At 40.6% G+C, this 23,066-nt stretch overlaps 1 protein-coding gene across 2 annotated transcripts in view; it reads left to right on the top strand.

Moving 5' to 3' along the window:
* marchf8 (membrane-associated ring finger (C3HC4) 8) overlaps positions 1–23,066 on the top strand; it is a 94,447-nt gene that overhangs the window by 10,449 nt on the left and 60,932 nt on the right. For both annotated transcript variants that reach the window (XM_085477698.1, XM_085477697.1), the window contains exon 2: positions 16,796–16,996. In XM_085477698.1, the coding sequence (XP_085333824.1) occupies positions 16,901–16,996 (96 nt within the window). In that variant the 5' untranslated portion in view covers positions 16,796–16,900. The remainder of the gene's footprint in view (positions 1–16,795; positions 16,997–23,066) is intronic.

Genomic DNA, 23,066 nt, shown 5'->3' with positions numbered 1-23,066 from the left:
GTTATAGTGTGCAGCTTGCTTTTATTTAATTGAGTAAATCTTTCCACTCACCAATAAAATGTTTCCCCGTGCCACTTGCTACATAACAAACCCAAAACATGATTGATCCAACTAGTGCTTAACACATTCTCAGCCCTTTCCCTTTAAACGTCTTTCTTCTTCTTTTCCCTTTTTTTTCACAGGACTTTGTATTTAAAATGCTTCAGGCATCTTTTGTTGGAACATTTGAAGATGCAGATCCATAATTGTCTGCTTTTGGGCAGCTACACTATATGGACAAATGTATTGGGCCATACCTCTGAATCTTTGAATTCAGCTGTTAGTGCAGGTGTATAAACTCTAGTACCTGTAGCCATTCGGTTTGCCTGGGCCGTTCCAAAAAGCAGAGTTCACTGTACTGTAATAGCATAATACTGCTGCAACAAATCAGCTCATTAAATTTCTTCTCTCCTAGGTAAGTTATATTATTGCAAACTGAAAGCATTCAGGAACCACAACAAATCACCCACATTAAGTATCAGACCACATGAAGTTGGAGAGGGAGGTTGCTGAGGGCTGGGGTGCAAAGTGTCTCAGCACTCTGCTCATTCAACAACAGCACAGCTCCAAACCTCCTCTCACATTAACATCAGCACAAAATCTACATGCTGGGAGCTTCATGGCAGGGTTTCATGGTTTAGCAGCTCCTCTAGGTGTAATATCTAGGTGGCCCAATGATGATACAGCCTGAGGAGTCTGATTATTTATAAAGCTTTAAAATTTCTTTGTTTTTCTTGGTAAAAGTTGGTACTCAAAGTCCTTGCATGTTGCTCATTTCTTCTGTAAAATCGTCTTCTAGCAGCTTCTACTATTAGCTGCTATTACTAGCTGCTACCGCTACAGGGGCTGTAACAGCACCACAGTCTATCCTTAGTACATGTGGCAGAATTGACAAATAAAGTTGACTTGACTTGACTTGACTTAGCATCCCTCTCTTTTACACTAACCCTCTGCTTGTCCTCCTTTTACCACATTTGAACCTTCTGTTGTCTTCCTCTTTTCCTCCTGCTTGGCAGCTCCATCTTCAGCATTCTTTCTCCAATAAATCCACTACTTATGTCCAAACCATCTCAGTCTGGTCTCTCTAACGGCGTCTCCAAACATCTCAACATGAGTTGTCCCTCTGACCTTTCTGGTCCTTCCCAATGAAAATCTGAGCATGCTCAACTCTGCAACTCCAGCTCAGCCTTCTGTCTTTTTTCTCAAAACCATACATCATAGCTGGTCTCACTAGCATCTTGAAAACCTAAAACAAAAATATCATAGGGAGCATGGTTAAAATGTTGACTTAAATGTTTTATCTTTTTGCTCTTAGGATATAAAATGAGTAACAGACAAACCTCAGAAAATCTTTTGGAAACCACCTTTTGTTTCCTTTTACTAAAAATAAAAAATAAAAAAAATCCAACATTTCCGTTTTAAAGCAAGTCTTAAGATTAAGACAGATTCTTCTATAGCAGTTGCAGTATTAGGTTTTTCTAATTCAGATTCAGTGCGTGTGTTATATAGAAGAGCGACTTTTTTTTTTTTGCTGGTTAAATGCTGTATAACTGCTGGAGGCTTGTTCTCCAACTGTCCACCATGCAGTTATGAAGTCATTTAGCTTCTTTTTGCTGCTGCTAGCCACTGAGTCGACCTGCAGCCAGACCAGCAGCCTCTAAAGCTGCCTCTCAGTGTGTGATTTCCTGTGTCCACGCACTTACTACACACAGTGGTGAACCCCACATGCACTCGCATATTACACGTCTGCTGTTTCACGGAGCGTTGTGGTGGGCTGAAACTGCCTGCTGGTCCATAACTCCTCCACACAGTCGGGTTATTCTGCGAGGCAGCAGGAGGACAAACACTAGCCCGAGGGACAGAGTTGTCTGTGTGCCGAAGCACACGCTTACCAGTAAAAAGGCTTTGTTTACCGGTATGGCCAGAAAAGTGGTTAAAAGGAACATGCTTTCAGTTTCTACTTGGGTGGTGAGTTAGTTTTTCATTTCCTCATTCTTCACTGATGAGACCACCTTTCCCTGAATTGTGTTTTGAACATTAGTGGCTATAATACAAATAAATCTACGAGTCCAGGTCAGTGTGTTTCATATTGTGTGCACAATGTCAGTAGTGGATTTGCATAACCTTGAACGCACACACAAACAGCTACAGTTTCCCAGAGAAATGCAGACTGCATCCTGTTTGGCCGTCACAGCTGAGTATCCAGTGTTGTGTAATTTTGTTTTTTTTTGTGAAATTCATCTTAGTGATATTGATTACTGTAAAACGGAGTAAAATCATCAACTGTTGAACTAAGTAAGAACAAGTGTCAGCTTCCCTCGAGTTATAGGCAGGCTTGAAAACATCATGTATGAGGATTTTGGAGCTTAATACGCTTGATATGAATGATATTCTAAAATTCCCACCTATGTTAGTAATTTTCCACTCTTAATTTAAAAGAACAATATGGAATACTGTCATTATATTTGAGGAATTGCACTAGATGTTTATCCTGTAGTAAGGCCAGTGATGATAAAATGAAATTATATTTTAGTATTTTAAACCATGTTGCAGTACTTGTTTGCACAGCATGGATAAAATCTTGCATGATATTGCATTTTTGGGGGGAGTTATCTTAGTTTGTATTCATACCCATTGTGGATGTCATGGTATTCCTTACTGATAAATGAAATGTACTGAAGAATAATCCGTGTTTTCTCCTGTTGCACATGAGCTAACTACTCCTTTTCAACTGACGAGTGATTAAGGTGCCTGAATGAGAAATGAAATGGAGGAAAAACATTGAAAATAAGTGAGAAGGTCTCTAAGTTGTTGCAAAGCAATCAAAAAGTTTTTGTCAGTTTTTTGTGAAAGTGACCTCGTGGTGGCTGCAGTGCACTTCACATGTGTCTGTTTCACTGTTCAAACAGACCATGTGGTCTTTGACAGGCAAACACGCAAGTAAAACCTTGTTAGCATGAATAAAAGCAATGAGTCACAATTTTTCTTTTCCAGTTTGGCCCATCGCAGGGAACATACAGCCTTCAGATTGCTGTTTTAAATAGACTTTCAGGAACTGGTTGGTTTAGATGTTTCTGACGGTCAAAAAGTTGAGTTTGGAAAGTACACTTCTCACCCTTAGCGGACCAGTTTCGAAACACGTGTTACTGAAAATTTTGGCTCTGTCTCTAAATAGAACAGAAGCTGCGTCAATATGATTAACAGCAACTGTGTTTGGCTACTATTTCCTGTCAAAATGGCTGCTTCAGAATAAGTCTAGTCATGTCTTGGCCACATGACCAATTATCCAATAGGAGTAGGGTTAGGGTGAGGGCTGGGGTTGTGTTGTGGGTGTGAAGCTTTCAGAAGTTAGATTTGAGGTCAGACGAAAAGCTGTAAATAGCCACAGAATACAACAGCTAGCACAGCTGTCAGGGACCAAGCAGTAAAGCATAAAGGACACAGGTGTTTAATTCAAAAAAGGGGTTTTATTGACCCAAAAATATGAAAATAGATTTAACAAAGCCAAAACTTAAACAGGCAGGCCAATAAAAGAGGTCAACTAAATAGACTAAACTCAAGATAACAATTAACAAAATCTCAAACAAACATATGATAAACTGACCTGTTGAAACCAAATGACACACAAGGGGAAAAACTAAATGGCTGCCATATAACCAACTAATACAAAACAATTAAACAAACATGAAACACCCCCCAGGCAATGAAGCATGTGGTTCCATCCAATTAGGCTGTCAGTGGTACTTCAGCTCTCCCAGCCCTTTGCTACACCTTTTGCCAGACAGGAGGAGAAGCCAAACCCCAGGTAACTCAAACAAAGAAAGATGTAATATAACAAAACAAAACTTTGAACTTGCAGTGTTAATATGTGTGCACGCCATATAAACGTTGGAAGGTGTGATGGAAAAATAAATACATTTAATAAAGAAACAATATTGAACAATAACCAGAATATATTAAAGTAGTGACTGTAAATTAACTAAAGTGAATCAACTGGTGGTGTGGAGCTTACCATGTGTGGCATGCCATCACAACAGCAATAATGGTTAAATGCTCCAGTTACACTAACCGAAGTATTCAAACTGAGGCTCAGTAACACTATATATTTGTCCTCCATTTGACCATCCAGCTTATGATTAAATGTCCTGTGGACTGTTTTTTTTTTAGTACTGTTATAGAAGATCCGAGTTCTGGTGTATGGAACCAGATTTGAGTATTTTATAGAAATAGCACATAGTGGCTGCTGGCTTTTATCTATAATAGAGAACACTGCAGACAACTCAGCCATTTAAAATGTAGTGGTGAGTGCAGTTGAGGAAGCGGATACTACCTCAGATACACAAGCATCATTTTTAATCAAATCTTTTTGCTTAAAAATAAAGTAATAACATAATGTGTGTTTATAGTTAGCCCTTCTTCTCGCTTCCTATTAATGATCTAAGCTGTTGCATATCCAAGTTTTATTTTGAAGCACCATTCTCAACATTTGGCGCTTCCAGCCTGCCATGAACATTTTCTGCTTACAATGACAGCATATTCAACATGTTTGGGTATGCTTTTACAAAATAGGACATCTGATTACATGTGATTGCTTTGTTTACCCCTTTTTTTTTTGTTCTACAGGCTATTTGATTGATCTAATAGGCTCTTGATTTGCTTGTGCCTGCTCTGTTTGAAATGCATATATCCCTAACACAGCGGAGGGATTTATGTAACCCACAATGGCACTTCAGCACACAGAAATCCACAACATCAGCTGAAGAGCGTGATGCTTTACACACTGCAGTGTCTCCACATTTTTTTGTCCGCATCTCATTAAAATTAACAGGCTTTCACTAAACTTTATTGAACAGCCTCATCACTAGTGGCCCCAAAGAGCACATCCAAATGAGGAAAGAAGGGACTCTGCAGTGAATAGATCAGTAATTAACAACACATACTTGTTTGAAAAAAAAATTATTTTAGATAAGCGTTTATTTATCGTTACCAAGATAGAAAATCAGATATTTTTTTAAAGCCTTCTATCTGTTCATTGACATCTAGAAGCTGCACCTGTCCGCTAACTATAACTCAATATCTGGGTATCACCTTTGGCTATGTTCCCAAAATGCAAATGGGAATCTGTACTTGTGGTTTTGACTTTGCATCTGTAGCTGTGCCTGTGTGCAGTTGTGCTAATAAGTCACTGAACTTGATCGCAGCGCTCTGACTGCACCCGCAGACGGGGTTCGATACGACTGTAAATTGGACATGTGCTGACAAGAAACTGCGTTTTTAAAATCTATCCTGTGTGAGTGTAATATTCAAATCTGCCTGCACACAGCAGAGATGGCTCTTGCTTCCTGTATTCTATGTTCTCCTTTCCCTTCATAGTATTTACTGTTGCAGAGAGATTACAGAAGCTGCATACTCGAGTCTGGTGTTTTGTGGAGTGTGGCTGTTTGCCTATCTTGGCAATTTCAGTTCCCATCTCCATACAGTAGATTTTTGATGATTGTGCTTTTCTCCCTGCGTTTACCCCACAGATATTTAAGTCTGCTTTTCCAGCTAAATCCTTATTCGTTCCAATTGTACGATAAACTGGCTGGTAACTTTTCTTCCCCCTTATCACATCACACACCCACCAAAAAATTGAACAGCTTCTTGTCAAAAACTCTTATCAAGTTCCCTTTGAGTCAGCCGTGTTTCCTCTTTACTTACTGGCATTTAGTTTTTTGGTGCCTCGTCACAGCAGTTTATGAAGTCTCCATACAGAAGAAAATTGCTGCATTAAAAACAGCGATACTGCTGCGAAGCCCTCTGTCAGTGTCCCTGTTATTTATCTGAAAACTGAACCCTTTCAGATCACTTCCAAGCGAAACCTTTTACAAAACATAAATCACCTCTTGTTGGATTAAAAGGCATAAACACTTCAGCTTTGAGGGTTAGCCTGAGGTTTTAGAACAATAGACGATCACCGAAATTTCAGTTTGGCCTCTGGTCAAGGTAGCTGTGGGAGTAAACATTTATTAACTGCAGGCTGAAACTGATAATCTGCTCCTGGCAATGTCAGAGCTGCATAAAAATGTACGCCCTTCTATCTGAATATTGTGGTCGTTGCACAATGTTTATCAAAAGATGGGACCAGAGATTTCTTCATATTTTCGTTCTGAATTTAGTTGCTTTTTTTTTTTGTTGCGCTGCTTACAGACAGAGAAGTATATTTTTAAACACAACAGAATAAACACTTTAAGATGCTGCTTTCCAGTTGGGGTCCAAATGCCACAGTGACAGAGGCCTGCTTGCTTTAATGTCAAGACTTGGGTAAAGAGATTGAAACAGCTCTCAGTGGTTAGTGCTAGAAATAGCTAGCCTGTCTGTCTGTGTAAATAATAAAACAAACAAACCAAAAAAAAGAAGAAATCCTGTCACCTGTCAGCCCGTCATACTAATTATTATGGTATGCAGTGTCTTCTCTTTTTTTAAACTTGTTCCTTATGCTTTGATCCTTGTACAACTATTAGCATGACATAAAAAAAAAATTCCCACAAATTTCTGCTGGTTGCCCGGCAGACTCATTGTGACACCAACACCTCAGGAAGTTGCTGTGAACAATTGCTCTGAAGGAGTGGGAGGAACCATCCTCCAAGTCCTCAAAGTGCCTGACGCCTAACGAGCTGCCGCAGCTTATTAAACTTTAGTCTGAGTCTTTGAAAGCAATGCTAGATCCCAAGAGGTTCTCTGTGTAGTCCTGGGGAAAAACAAATGTGCTTTTCAGAAGTTATGACACAAAGAAGCGTCACCTAATTCCGGAGTTTTCATAAAGGATAAGTGTAAACCATGAGGAAATAGCCTTAGCTAAGGTGCCGTGCTCCGCCCTGAATGGCCTTTTCAATGACACAAAAGTTAATAACACAACAGGTGGCGCAAGTAGCTATACAAGAAATGCGCAATAGAAAAAAATACGGGGTTCTGTGGAAATTATAGTGCTAAGTATTGAGTAACTAATTTCTTCATATTTTGCTTCCGAGGAGCCACACTTGCTTGTAATTGTGTAAAGTGGTCTTGAGCAATAGCTTTCCCGGCTTTCAAAGGTTTTCTTTGGACATTGGCTGCTTTTTCATTCATTTTTAGCCCATTTGCAGAGAAAACATTTTCAGGGAAAAGTTGTTTTGTTGTTGTTGTTTTTTTTTAAAAATAAATCATTCAGGCATGAAAAGGGCACCCCAACCCAAGGGATGAGTCAGTGTTGTATCTACACATAATTGGAAAGAACCAACTTTAAATAGTGTTGTTTCTAGCAGTCTGCCACAAAAACACATTTACACTGAAAGTCATGTCCTTAAGAAACAGGAACAAAACAAACAAACACAGGAAACTGGGAGAAAAAAGCTGAGGTATGTGGAATTATACAAGAGCTTGGCTAAAAATGGATCTTGTGGAGTGGTGAATCCAAATTTGAGACTTTTGTTGAAATCATCATCAATATGTACAGAGGAGTTCAGGAAAAGGGGCACAACAGGGATCTGTGGTTTGGTGGAATTCTAAAAATTTGATTTTGATCCACCATGAAATACTATCTGGGAATCATCTGATTGCCAATGGTTTCATTTTTCAGCATGACAATGATCCCAAATGCACTGCTAATGCAATAAAAGCATACCTGGATGGAAAAAAAAACACAAAATGGGACACTGTCAGTCTTGGATCGGGCCCCAGAGCTAGAATCTCAGCATCAATTTAGCAGAAAATAAACAAAAAGCAGCAAACTTCCAAAAAAGAGATTTAAATGTTCTTTAAGAAGCCTGGAGAATTAATTCAGAAGACTACTTGAAGAAATTACAAGACAGTTCAGGCTATGTTTGAAGGTCATGTAAAATACTGACTTTCTAGCTCTCTGGAGTCATATATTGTATTTCAATGTAAGTTATTTACCTGTAAATACACCAGCGCATTTCCCATTTCCCTAGAAATCTAGAGAAATGAGGGGTAACTGAAGACTACTATAATTATCATCGGTGTGTAAAATAAGATTTTTATGTAAAAATATGAATTTTGCTGCAGGATGAGTCATTTCATCCCAGTTTCACTTGAAACAGAATTTCCCTGTACTCAGGGCAGAGAGCACTGCATCTATTCTGGTAATGGTGGTGAGAGAAAAAAAATGTATACTGTGAATTAACACATCCTCTGTCCTGCATTTAATCGCTAAGCTGAGGGGGAGTTTCAGAAGGTCTTTATGAGTATGCACGCTTCTATTTATGTCGTAATTTTTGCTTCTCTCGGTCTATCTGCTCTGGCATCGCATGAGTCACGCCTTCCCGTCACAAGAAGAGAGTCAAGGTCATTTTACTAAATGTGGGTGAAGTTTTTTTGTGTTTATAGATGCATTAAACAAGGAAGGCACTAACTCGTGCATTTTTCTAGTCAACATGCCTGCTTATCCCAGATGTCAAAAGAGCTCGTTCCTCCTTCTACACAATTAATCACCTCCAAACTGGGACTCATTTGCATATAATAAAACGGGACAGCTAACAGACATTAGGGATACAATGAACTTTAATCAAAAACATCTATATTATTAATCTTGCTTTTAGGATAAATAGCAATTTGGTAGTCAGAAAAGAGAGTGAAATATAAGCCACGGTTGTGCAAATGATGCAGCTACAGCTGAAATGACAATAGGCTACAAACATTATGGTAATTTATTCCCAGTACTTTATGAAAAAGTAATCAGCAGTCTTGGAGCTCGGTGCGGCACATCCTTGTGTGTTTGTGTTTTTGTGTGTGTGTGTGCTGTCTGTGGCTGTTAAATTATCCAACAGTTTAAGTTTGACAGCTAAATTTGTTTAACATTTTATTCAAAGCTATGAAAAACAGCAGCGCCTATTTGTGCAAGTGTACGAGGCCTTATCAGAAGAGTCCATCAGGTCTAACTGATGCTCTGTTAATCTGAGCGGAGACTGGAGAGTCTCTGATTTCTGGCAGAGCATCAAGTCTAGTTGTCGCTGCCAACACAGCTATAGCATCTGCGCCATGGTAAAATTGTGCCCGCCTTCTCTCCCCTGACTTGTATCTTTTAGTGGAGCCACCAGTACAACATGCAACCATATTTGTAGCCTTCCCCTTTTTTTCCTTTCCTCTCGTGAAAGAATTCAGTGACAGTCGCACATCCCCCAGAGGGAGAAATTGCATTTCCAAGCGTCATACTGTACCTGCCAAATGAACACTGAATACATTTCTATGAGACAAAAATAAATAAATTCTGAGAGCTGTATGGAGCATCTTAATGAGACACACCATGCAGTTGGGAGCTTACTGTGGCTACTACAGTCACATTTGAGCATTTTATCACTCATTAAAATGCAGAACAGTCTCTTCATTAGGATGCAACATATGGCTGAAATTCTTCCACGTCCAACATCTTTCAGACTCTGTATCTATCTGATATGCTCTGTTGGTATCTGCCCTAACCCACTAATCCTTTGGGAAGACACCTCTTTAAATATAGACTATAGCTATACTACAGTGATGTTTGGATTGATTGATACACAGCTGAGTTTTTCTGCCTGGTTGCACATCAGAACTGAAGAACGCGCTCTCGACCATATCTCGGGTCTGATCTGACAGCAGGGACACAGAGGAGCCCCTTGGCAAACGGAGTAACAGCAGAGCTCATCTGAGCAGAACGGAGAGCAGGGCTGTGATTTACCTGGCTCAGGAGCAGAGAGGGCCAGAGATGGTGAGAAGGGCTGAGTTGTTTTTCAAATCAATAGACTTCATTGGGTAATAGGAGCTAATATTTTGATGGCTTTGTCTCTGGGTGGATCCTCTGTGGCCAGGAGTCTTATCTACCGGGGGGGCAGTTTTGCCATCTCGGAAATATCAAGATGTGTTGTGACACATGCAAAAACAGAATATCCTGAATTTTACTCTTTTTAAATTCCCTCTGAAATTTAAGAGTGAACTTTGTTTGAAGTTTGTTTTGTTTTCCTTCATAATCTGAAAGAATATTAAGAGTAGAAGTGATTACATGGAAAATAAAGTTCCTCCAAAACAGACACGCTAAAGATTGCTTGCCCGTAACACCACAATGACTTCCTGTTCAAATAATTGGTACAGAAAATTATGAGAAAATGACCTGCTCCTTTGATATGTGACAGCAGCAATAGTGTTTTAAAGTAAGTCTCAGTAAAATATGATTATTGTTTTGTAAAATATGATCACAATCAGGCATTATTAGATACACTACAAAGTAGGACGTGATGATTCACTAGTCGTCACAGTGCCTCTTACTCATCAGGTTCAGTTTTAATGCACTGAGCTTTCACAGAGGATTTGAGGTCTTCTGTTATTAAACCACCCTACTTGGACTTTTACACTCTGTGTGTGGCACTATGCCTCAATTCTTTCATCACAGGCTAGATTTTGAAAATTTGAATACAGGCCTCAAAGAAGAGATGTTTTTTCTAGTTTTTCTGCATTTTTGCCAGTGAAAGAAAATTAATTAATTAAAGGAACTCAATAGATCAGCATCAGCCACTGACGTCTGAACAATTTTATTTGTCATGGATGCAGTATTTTTTATTTTATTGTTTTGTACCATGGCACACAGCATATGTCCATACAGTAGTCAGATTTGTCCCATAGTTTTGTAAGCATGCCTGGATTCAGTGCAGGCACTGCTACTGTTATTTTACCTACCAGCAGCCATGTGAAACTCACGAATCCCCTCTGTCTGGTTACAGGCTGTGGGATTAAAGCCTTCTAAAATCAAATTTAAATGCACTCTGTTTTTCCTACATATTGGTTTTATGAATGGCTGGTGTTTGCTTGAAAACTGCCCTCACACAGAAATGTGTTTTGAAATTTTTTTTACTGACATTATGTAACCATTTAGAAGTGCATTATAAGAAACTATTGTCCCCCTTAGAGATTAAGCTGACCCTTGAGGCTGCTGCCATAGCAACAGGTTAACTTTGAATTGAAACCATAGGAGGTCTGAGATTGGTTGGAAAGTTGCTAGCATTTTAATGGTGTTACAGTGAACTCTTTGACTAGTAGCCAGCCTGGAGGGGACGGACACACACACACACACACACACACACACACAACAGGAAATGGCATGATGTGACATCACATCCAAGGGACTTTATGACAGCTTGATTGACAGAATCAGTTTAGCTTTATTAATCCTAAAATATTCACACTTAGAGCTCTGAACTGAATGTTTAGACATTGTTATATCGCAAACGTGTTTTCCCAGCTGTCTTTCCAACACATCTCTCGCCCCATTAGTGCAACCTCTCTGTCCAACAAAGACCTTAGGTTTGAAACACAATGCCAATTAAAAGCAAAGAGTGCTGTTGGGCTTACTGCAGTTGTTATTTTTGGGATGTATAGTAATGAGCTCGCTGGTGCAGCAGCACTATGTGTTGTGGAGACAGCGGCGAACATTGGTGTTGGGTCATCGGACTGCGCCTCGGAAACATTTGAGCGAGTGACACGGACCATCCTGATTTATCTCATTCCTCCTTCTTGTTTACTTCACATCATAGTTCACAAAATGGCTTTTTTTAAATTATGGCAAACCTTCGTGGATGAGCTACAGCGTGAGCTTTAATGATTCTTCCCTGTGATAATTCTCTATGGGCTTTACTCGGTCCCTGACCCACACTCATTTACTGCAACTCATTAGCCTCATGCACACAGGTGCAATATGACTCTAAGGGCTTTGTGCCCATCAAAGTGACCTTTGATTCTTCGCTCACACTAGGGAATAAATTATTTACTGTTTTTGCATCCGAGTCCGTTGTCTTTAATGTAATCAAGATTGATGGTGAGGGAAGGGAAAGGACTCAAGAGCTGAAGTTTGGTTAATAAAACCTTTAACATTTAACAACTGCGGTAGCGTAGCAGCTCTGTAAAAAAATGCCATCAGTTGAACAAATTACGTCCACGTAGACTCGGCGGCCGAAAAACCACCCTGACATCTAAATATGGTTAAGGACACACGGCTTTCTGCAATAGCTTGGTAAATGGTGCACTGAATTGTCGAATATAAATGCGCTTTGTTTTGTTTTCTTCTTCTTCTGGGAGACTCGGCTGCGCTTTTGTGTTTCACAACAAAACAGACTCTTTTATTTTCAGTGGTATGTGAATCAGCAGTTCGCGACAAAGATGAACATCTTTGTATGGCACCGTTTCTTCTCTGCACCCCACTCCCCTCCCCTCCCCCGTTGTGGTATTGAGTTGACCTTGCTACTGTATAAACGCACCACAATGAGCAACCTCTGCAGGGTTGTGTAGAGATGGATGTTACATAAAAGGAAAAACTGGGACAAACTTACAGAAGAACTTCAGCGTTCCTTGGCATAGTTTCTCAAAGTTTTTGAAACTCTGCTGTTGTGTATTGATGATGGTGAGAGTGGGCGGGCTGCTGTCTAAAGCAAACCCAGACTAGCCCTTTAGGGTTCTGCTCAACCAATTGGTAGAGCACATTTTCAGGCCCTATATCTAACTGAGGCTTTCACTGAACTAGACCTACCTTATTGAGTCTTTTCTACCAATTGGTTTACATCCGTAATGCCCAAAAAAATCCACCAGAAGGCACTGTGAATGTAAACTATTAGCTCTTCTTATCCCTCTCCCAAACAGGAAGTTTCATGTTTAACAAGTACTATATGGATGCTAAACAATTATATGGCTAAAAATCACATGGTCCTGTGGCATGATACCATCCACCTTCAACCACAGTGTGTTTGAGGTCATGGTTTCATATGAAGCCAACAGGGCTGGCACTCTCCACCAGATGAGTGGGGTTTTAAATTGTTCGGCCAAGTTCATCTGGCATCATCCACGACTTGCTGCTGTATCAAGGGGGATCTACATTCTTCAATGCTCCCCTCAGTGAAAAGGAACAGAAGCTACCGCTAAGGGGCCAAAGTTGTAAAAAAGAGTATGCAAACCCATAAAAGAACCTCAGCTCTTCACAAGTTTCAGCTTGGGCCAGAACTTGCACACCTCCTTGGGTGTCAGGGGCATTGGTACTGTATGACCAAACTGCACTGGTGGAGCTTCCCTGATGGCAGACAAAGACCTGATGAAGAAGGGCCATGGAGCCTTTGATTACAGGTCTGATGAAGCTCTGATTGCAATAAAATCGTTTGACACCAAATGTGTCAACCTAAACAATGCCTGTGGGTTCATGCCTCTTTCATCGGTCAAACGGTGGAGCAAAGAGTCCAATGCAAAGATCACCATTCCATGCCAATCACTCATCCTGTATATAATTAGCATATGGGAGGAATTAAGCTTTCTGATATTATATTACACCTGTATAAGACAAGTTATAAGTTACAAGTTAAGGAGATGGCATATTCCACTGTTCGGATACATCCTTGACTTGAATACCTGGTCTACAAGAGGGACTGTGCCCTACTGGACCAGAAACCGATGGCTCTCAAAAGGATTCCACCTGGTTGTGTCTGAACCAAGTTAACAAGCCAGCATCTAGAGTTGGACAACCATGATTCAGCTCTCCAAGACCACAGAATAAATGCTACACCCTAAGACCCCCACGACCAAAACCACAAGCAGATGTGCTTGATTTCCACTGTTTTTATTTTATTTTATTTTTTTAAACGAAAAATGATTTTGCACAGTAGCATTCAATCAGACGTGGCCTGAATATGAATATTTTTCTCATTTGCAGATTAAAAAAATATGTATTTTGTTGTTTGATATAATAGTTTCCTTTGATGGAATGAAAACCAGCAATGATCACTGGTATGCTACTAGAAATAAACTGTATCCAATGCCCTGAATAGTTTTTGTCATTAATTTGATTATAATTTGGCCCTTTATTTGATTTTTTTTCGACTGTATTATCTACTGTACTTGTATTTGCATTTCATACTTTTACCATGAAGTGACAGCTCAACCATTTGGTAGAGATCAATATTTTAAAAACTACAGAGTCTATTGAAAAACAAAATTGATTGTGGTTATTACCCACCCAAGTCAATAAGAAATGCAAACAAAAAATGTTTCCATTGCTTTTTTCTTGGTGTGGACCTCAAAGAGTTAGCTAAGTATTCAGCTGGGTTCAGGTCCTAATAATCATGAGAGTGTAATCGCCTAATCGCTCAGGGCCTCTTTGTGCCATTGGTGAAATATCTGCATTTGTTGTTACTTCACTGATTTCAAAAACAGACGGGCCAAAATGTATATTTAACCCAACAGAAATGTTAAAAATAAACAGTTTATTATGCACCATTATGAAGCTGTAAACAAATTTAAGGCTGTATTATTTAAGCGTTTAGTAATGTGCATAATTTGCAAACAGTTGCACTGATCATTAGGAACAGCCTTGGATGTTTTAAACGAAAGGAGGTTTCCACTGATACAGTTATTGTTTTCAGTGCCTCTGCTTATAAAAATCAATGTATTTATGTATTTTTTCTAGAGCATCTGCAAGGATAAACAATTACACAAGTGATTACGTGTGGAGAAAGAAGGAGTATCTCATAATACTGTCGCAGCACGTTTCCCACAGTAATGACGGCATCAGTGATTCTGAGATTCTAAATATGGTGCAAGATGATCATCTTCGATATAAACCGCCTACATAAGAGGGGAGAAGAAGCAATGAATATGCATGTATTCTCTGCATTTTGAATTAGTGTGCATTGCTATTTTCTGGTAATTTGGTGTATTAACCATTACTGCCTGCATGTTTAAATCAAAATGCTGTGTTATAGCAAGAGGAAAGCAGACATGATGCACACTTTATTGCCATATCAGTGCTGTGTGATATTCATCTATGATGTTATAACAGTGTAAAGGCAAAGAGTGGCTACACTCTGGACCGATTGTGCATTAGGGTGTTCATCCTGGTTTGTGATACTTCTGCACTCTCTACTGCATCCCTGATTCTCCCACTGGGTCTGAGACAAGCCTGCAGTTTGTTTGTTCGTTCACTTAAGAGTAGGTTTTTGTTTTTTTTGTTTGTTTTTGGGTGCCGAGGTGCTTTCTGCTGCCTCTTTATTACACCGCCCTCCCCCACACTGTGTACTGACATCAAGCTGAGACTGCCAGCTGTTGCACAAGAAGCTGATGCGTCTGCTGATGGTGCGTAATCACCTCTCCATCTTGTTGAGTACTTATCAGATACAGTGCGGTGATGAGCTGAAGTGACAGCTCTGGCTGCGATGGTCTGATCGTCTCCTCAGTGAGACTGTGTGGCATTCTCAGTCCGAAGCCCTGAATGAGTGCCGCCACCAACCTCCCCGCTTTTCCCCCTCCTGCACTGGTTTCTGATTACTGCCATTTTACTGACCTCCCATCTGTCCCGCTTGCTTTTTGGTGTCTTAATCCAGTCATTTTCATACTGTGGAGCTTGAGGGTTTGTTTGGCAGGCTGGGCTGCGTGCAAACACACACACAGTCACATATACAGCCTAGTGGTGAGAAGGAGCTGTCAGTGGGAGTACAGATGGCTGCATTAACTGAAGTTAATACGACCCGTGTGTAAAACCTCTTGTGTAACTCCACAGGACAGTCCCACGCTGCTGCCGCTGCTGCTTTCATGACTCTGACTCAATCAGATTGAAAGAGAAACCGACTCGCCACCAGTCACTGCTGCAGAAAGTCTGAATCCAGGTTTCTGGAAAAACAAAAGTGAATTCATGCACGCCCCCGCAGTGATATGGTTTACACTTTGGAAATCACCCCTGTGGTAATATATCTCACTCAGCGCTCGTGCTGTTCAGAGACGGCTCTCTTTTGGAAAGTCGTAGCTGACTGTGCTTTTGGGATTTGAGGAAAGTCTGAAGGTCCTTTAACACTGTACTCCGGGTCAGAAGGGCAGAGGTGATTATGGGGAATGCTTTCGTTTTGTTCTGATTTAAAATCGTAAACTAGTAAAATAAGTTTGATAATAAAACACCAAATACAGCAACATAGATGTCTTTAAAATACACAGATGCCTCATAATAATCACTAAGAATACACTTATGCATACTCAGTTTTGCACATAAATGCAGCATAAATCTACAAAACAAAACCCAAGTCTAAATTTTATGATCAACACATCATCAGCACTTAGTATTTTAGGTTTTCTCAGGTCTCAGCTAACAATAGGGTCTCCACACGGGCCTTTTATCTGCTTGCAACTCAGCAGTGCTCAAATGTGATTGGTGCCTACAACCAAGATTCTTACAGTTGACTAAACTAAACTGAAACATGCAAAAGTCAAAGTAAAATGGGAAAAAAGCTAATTAGAAAATACAAAACTATCATAAACGACTACTTTAACTAAACTAAACCAACAGAGAGCCTCCCGTGTCAAATATCTGCCAGCAAATGCTGCACATTCATATGCAGATATCTGTTGTATAGACATCCTTTTTTTCCTTCCTTCTTCCCTTAGATCATATGTAACTGAAGCCACATTACCATAAATAAAAAGAGCTAGGTATATTTACACATGAATAGCCAGACTCTAGAGGTTGGCTCTCTAATGCGAAGACTCACACTCGTCAGCATTTGAATTTAATCAACTTAGACTTAAAAAAAACCCTGAAGAATCCCTAAAGAAGTCAATCGAGTAATGAGCAAACCAGGTGAAAACACACTTGAGTGTTTAAAATGCAGCTGTACCACTTCAGGGCTGTCATTTCTTGCTTCTTACTCCACATTTGCATTTCATCTCTCCAGCTGCTCCGACAGAAAACGATGCTCATGTTTAATTTTGATGTAATGTGTGTCCTCCGCAGGGGCGGTGCTGGCAAGGTCTCGTAGTTCAAACCAACATGCCCTTTGCTCTGGCAGCGGGACAGGAAGTGTGTGTGTGAGCGTCCCCCCCGGTTGGCTCTGCTGGGATGAACATGCCACTGCACCAAATGTCTGTCATCCCCCGTGATGTCACCTCGTCGCGGGTGTCGGGCAGCGGGAAAGCTAAAGACAAGGACAAGCAGGTATGTGAAGAGTTTATGGGATAAACCGGGTCATAAATATGAGGGGCAGGGACACAGCTGACAGATATGGGACGGTTGTTATCTGTAGTTTTTGTTCCCTGGACGAATGCAGAAAGATCTAATTCAACACACCTTTGATATTTGCTGCCCAAAATCTGGACAAGTCCCTAACAAGGCCTGTAAGTGGGTGGGGGGGGGAATGACTTGTTTCACCAGAAAGCCAAACTTTCCTTTTTTATGATCAGGAGACAAAACTCTAAAGTGGCTGTTAGGAGTTATGAGTCAGTCTGGAGTGATAGAGGAAGTAACGGTGCTGTTTGTTTTCAGTTTCCCGTTGACAGTCACATCTCCCCCCCTTGTTACAAACCCAAGCCTAGCCCTTAAATTTTTATGACTCAAACCATTTTCTCAAAACTTTGTTAAATATCACCAAACCTCAGCATCGGCACTGTCGTCATAAACGTCTTAATGTGCAGTGCTGTTTCGTAGGTTCATTACTCCTCAGCCTCTGAGAGCCACACATCTCTTCAAAAAGTCTGCTTTTTATTTTTTTACACTGTGGGGGAAAAAATTGTTCCCTCACATTTTCCCAGAGCAAACAAAGCCTCGGTTATATTGTTGCAGCTTTTGTTTTGTAGTCGTTCCCAAAGCCTGAGTCGAGTGTTTCTGTTTAATGCCACTTTAAGTTATACTGTATTTACTGTCACTCAAACACCCACAGGAAGAAAATTCTCCAGATGGCTTAAAACGTAATTATTCTAACCTCTTTTCCTTTTTTCCCCCATTTTTACTGCGTCATTGCTTCAAACTGGGCTCGACAGGGTGGAAATGTTGTAAAACAACTTAGTGAAATGCCTCGGAGGAAGATTGGTAGAAATGTCAGCTTGAGCCCAGACAAAAGCAAAACGGTTTTAATTCTGTGTGACGAGAGCGGAAGATAAAATGTGCGAAGGTGGGAAGTAGAGAACGTTATCCCAGGTGTCCTGTCAGAGAAACAATCAGAAAGTTAATTTTTTTTTTAATGGCGGGGCGGCAATCTAAGCACAGAAACGTAAATTCTTCATTACATTTCCCTCACAAACAAATTATTTCTGCTGCCTGTGGGTTGAACTGAGATTTGTCATCTGATGTCAAAGCGCGGGCTGCTTTTTTCCATTTGTGCCTGAAACCACCTTTAGGCCATCCGGTTTTGCAGTTTAAGGTGCTGCAGCACATGCAGGATTTATTCTTTATTCTTTGTGTTTGCGAATTGTTCGCCGTTTGGTTTTTTTGCAAAATAATTGAGTCGAATCACCAACTCTGAACACTTTTATCTTTTTATATTTTGCTGCTTTTAATCTGAATTTTTAATAGTCAAGGAGATTTTAACCACAGATTTCTAATCTGAAAACGCAAAGATTTGTGAAAATATGAGCTTCAGAGACGACGATTAGTGTCTGCCTGATTTTAAGGTTCTGACTAAATATTAGTCTTTGTGCTTTTTGAAGCATCGGGGTTCTTTTTAAATTAGGCTTTTCATCGTGTTTATCAGTAATAAAAAAGAAAACCAGCAGTACAGCTGTGGCCACATTCAGTCTTGCACGGACTTTATCTTTCTTCTGCTACTTTTTCTCCGCGTACTTCAGCATTTATCAAACAGCACACTGAAGTGCTCTCAGCACGAGAACAAAGCGAGGCGCTACGACGATATGTGGGTGACCCTCTCTTTCTCCTCACCCTCTTTTAGAGCTTCACCAACTGCAGCAGCGCAGGTGTTCCCAACAGGTTTCCTGTATTTTTTTCCCTGCATGCACACACATATTACTGACTGATCCAGTGATGCGCCCGGTCTGTATTGGTTATGAAACTTAAGAGTCATTGCAGAAGTGAAAGTGAACTGAAATTAACTGAGACTATTTGACATCATCCTGTTGTTTAGGCAGGAAACGTGTTTTGGAGCTTGGAAACCTTTTTTGCAGGATCCATGTGAAACAGGATTGAAGGGTTTAAATCTGAGAGCAGTTGTAGGAAGGTTGCTTCAGTCTGTTGGGAATAAAAGTGAAACCTTAAGCTTTATGCTGTCTGGGTGGCGGTGTTTGGTTTCCCTACCGCAATGTTTGCTAACAGTGTAAAGGTCCAAGCTTTGTCTGCTTAGCCTCTCACTCTGTTTCTCTCTATCAGTCTCTGAGTGTCTGTGTCCTGCTGGCTGAGCTTCCTTGTCTTTCTTTCTTTTCTTTTTTTTTCCTTTTTTTACCTCCTTGAGGAATAACTGGATAAACAGTAACGATTCCAGTCCTCCCCATGGAGCCATCAGCAGAGAGGAAAAAGGAGAAAATGAGTGTAGGACAAGAGAAAAGGGGGGAAACAGCAAGCGTTTACTGTGAATGCTGATGAGCTTGAGGGTCCTGGAGGTGTGTGCGTGTGCCCAGACTTTAGTCACAGAGCGCAGACCCATCTGGCCCTCTCAGACAACACAACTGGTCTTTTAGTGCCTCGAGGAAAAAGAAAACGCACAACTTTCCTCTGCTTAGGATTCAGAGTTAGTCAGCTGCTCCTTCGGAGAGCAACACATCTAGTAACTGTTGCTGGCCCCTCTTCGGCCTCGTTCCTCCAGCTCCGCTCAAGCTCGTCTTCTTCGAAATTCTCTTTGGCGGTGTGCTCGCGGGCGCTTTGTCTACGCGCTCGAGTCCTTCACTTGAGAATTCATGTTTGGGAAGATAATTTGAGGTTTAAAAATATTTTAATAAGAGCATCAAACGACTTACGGAAGTTTTATTACTTGGAGGGGTGGGTGAAAGAAAGTTCTCAGCCTTTGCAAAAAAAACGGTCAGATTTGTTTGAGTCTGGGGGTTTTGATAAGCTCCGCAGCAAATGGATTATTCATGAGATGACAATAAAGTAAAGCTCTGGAATATGTTGCCAGGTAAGGATGGAGAAAAGCAAACCGACTCGGCTATTTGTGATGTGGGGAATGTATACTTAGCTATCTGTGTTTGCTTGCTAATTATCGTGGCTCCATCTGCAGGGTGACTTGCTGCCTGTTTATATTGTATAGAAAATCACAACATCATGCCGCATGAACAGAGAAGGAAAGCCTCAGGAGGTGCAGCTGTGTCTCTAATTGTCATACTTGATAATAATGCAGACATATGGGATCTCAATAACACTAGTATTATATTCAGTGGCTTCTGTGACTGTGCATACACCGAACACTGTGATACCCGATACCTGCCCTTTTTGATGCCGCATTTATTTTTTATGAAAGCACAGAGAGCGCTGGAGGCTTTTTCCTTCAATAAGTGTGTGCCGGAGTCAAGGACAGAGGGGACTGTTTCTCCTCTGATGTTTGGCGGTTTGATAACAGCTGCCGCCGTGGCGCTCCTGGGCACTGATGGAGCCTTGTCGGGCTTTGTAGACCAAGATCAAACACTGACCACCGCGGCAAAAACTTAACACTCAGACGTCAAACATCTGCAACTGGTTTGGGAACAGCACCAAGCAGGACAGACGAGATCTGCAAAGGGTGGTGCGCTCGGCAGAACGCATCATTCAATCAGAGCTCCCTGACCTGCTGTCCATCTACACCAAGCGGTGCAAGTCCAAAGCTAGGAAGATTATGATGGACCTCTCCCATCCCAACAATGGACTCTTCTCACTGTTGAGGTCTGGGAAGCGCTTCCGCTCCCTTAAGGCCAAAACAGAGAGAATGAGGAGGAGCTTCTTCCCCCAGGCTATTCGGGCCCTGAACCAGGTGTAGGACTGGACTCTCCCAAACACGTCGCTATAAGACTGGATTCTCACACACGTCACCACACGCACCACCACACATTTCCTATAATCCTATAATTCCTATAATTTATAATCCTTATCTTTATAATCTCTTCTGCTATTTGCACATTCTTTACTGTAAATTCCTAAGTTTATTTGTAAATTTTTGTAGTAAATTGTAAATATTGTAAAACTTTTCTTCTGTCATTTAATGGTCGGGCATTGTACAGCTACAAGCATTTCACCCCCATGTCATACTGTGTATGGTTGTGTGTGTGTGACAAATAAAATTTGAATTTGAATTTGAACAAAGCCTCCGGGATAGACTGGGACCATTTAATGTGTCTGTCTTTGCTGTCATAATGAAGCAGTTGTTGTTGTTGTTGCTGTAGCAGAAATTGGTTTTGTTCCTCAGGTTTAATGCCGTTTGTCCGCTGGTTCATACATTATTTTGGATGTGTTCCACAGTATTTTAAATAAAGAAAAAAGATCACTAGCATGACAAAAATGAAGCACATCCCTACATTTATCACACTTTCATGTGCAGATTTGATGCCACAGAGGATGATAGGAGCAACTTGTCTTATTTAAATATCTAAAACTGAGTTTCTGTATATCTCTTTGCTAATGAAGTGTGTGTGTGTGTGTGGGGGGGGGGGGCTGCTATCGTGGCACGATCTAAAGGCTTCTTTAAAGGCTTCAAGGGAAAAAAAGGTTGAGGGTGTGTTTCAGTCTGGCAGGGGATTTAAATCATTTCACTCTAAGGAAAATTATCTACAAGTGGTGTAGATTTCTGCCATCTGCCAGTTTGTTTGGGGCTTGCCTCTAGAGCGAAAATGTTAGTGTCAAGATGCTTATATCAACAGTCAGATAGATGCGGGTCAAATGTAATGCTTACATTTTCAAAAAGAGCAGAGCAAATAGACAGACATCTGTCCATCTGCTGATGAACACATAATGGCTTTTTAATGCATGTATGCTGGTCTTGTGCAGAACCCGTATACGAGTCTGTGGCTACTCTTCTTGCACTATTGTTAGTCCATCAGTCAGCCACCGCGAAAAGCAAACCTACAAAGAGCTGAAGTGAAACAAAGTGTCCAATACAGACACTGTCTGCTTTTCATTATAACCCTAGTTTTGGTTTGTGGTGCTTCCTCCATTTGCGGTGACCTACAGTATACGCGGGGGGGGGGGGGGTTGAGGGATGCACAGATTGTATACTTTTCTAAATAAGCTCTGCATAAGCACAAAACTATTCAAATGGACACAAATATTTGGGCGTAATGAATTCATTTTCACCAAATGTTTCCAATTACAAGTAAGATTTGACAAAATGAGTATTTACGATTACATTTTAGGGGATTTCTTAACATTGCAAATGATTTATTTCATTAAAATGTTTATTAGAATCCACTTATAACTTAATTATTGTCAAAGAACATCATTATGGAAAAGTTGGATGACTGGTGGTATTAGTAGCCCTAAAATAAAGAAGGTAAAAAAAGGGAGCCGATCACTGCGCGGATTTCAAAACTGACCTCACAGTTGGCTAAAAAGTTTATCACCTTGTCCTCTTCACCACACCTGCAGCATCTCTCTCACCCGTCATCCACTCTGCTCCACCTCAGTTGGCTGCCCTGCACCACCTCGTCAGTCAAATCCGGAGCACAGCAGCCGATTTGGCTGATTTCACTCTTTATTTGCTTGGATTATTTCACCACACTCTGGGCTCTCTGCTTAGTTCAGCTACAGTGCCCCCACTGCTCTTCACAGCCAGCAGCCCACATGTCCACTCACACACTCTGCCAACCATGAACCATTCAGCCCTGCAGTCATTTATTTTTATTTTTTTAAATCTAACTACAGTCTTCTGTGTGTTTATGTATCAGTCACATCTACCTCCGGTAGAGTCTACTGTTTAAATCCAATTCTAAAAAGTTGCGAGGAGACTTGAAACTAATAATATCCTCAAACATCTTGTAACTGAAAGACTGTCGCATTGAAGAGCGGTCAGAAATTTCAGCAAACCAATGAGGAAAATGCGTACAAGAAGTAATTTCTCCAAAAGTCATAAATTATCAAATTTCGTCTTGTGTTTTGCTCCAGTTTCCTTTTCCACAGAACAATTTAATTTTGTTTATTCCTGAACAGGACGGGATGTACTTACTGCTTCACGTAACTTTGTTAGTGGTTGAAGCATTTCAGCTGACATGGCAGACAGACTTGTTTATGCCCAGCACTACTATATCTGTTAGACATTTCCAAAGGAAAAAAAATACTGTTCAATGAAATTCTACAAATGCATTTTTTTAAAAAGTGAAAA

The sequence above is a fragment of the Copadichromis virginalis genome, linkage group LG13, assembly GCF_057382275.1.
Source record: "Copadichromis virginalis isolate Kocher_CV1m ecotype Utaka linkage group LG13, C_Virginalis_male_GT1.1, whole genome shotgun sequence".
Lineage (NCBI taxonomy): Eukaryota > Metazoa > Chordata > Actinopteri > Cichliformes > Cichlidae > Copadichromis > Copadichromis virginalis.
Note: the sequence above shows the minus strand (reverse complement) of the source record. Positions and strands in the feature narration are given on the sequence as shown.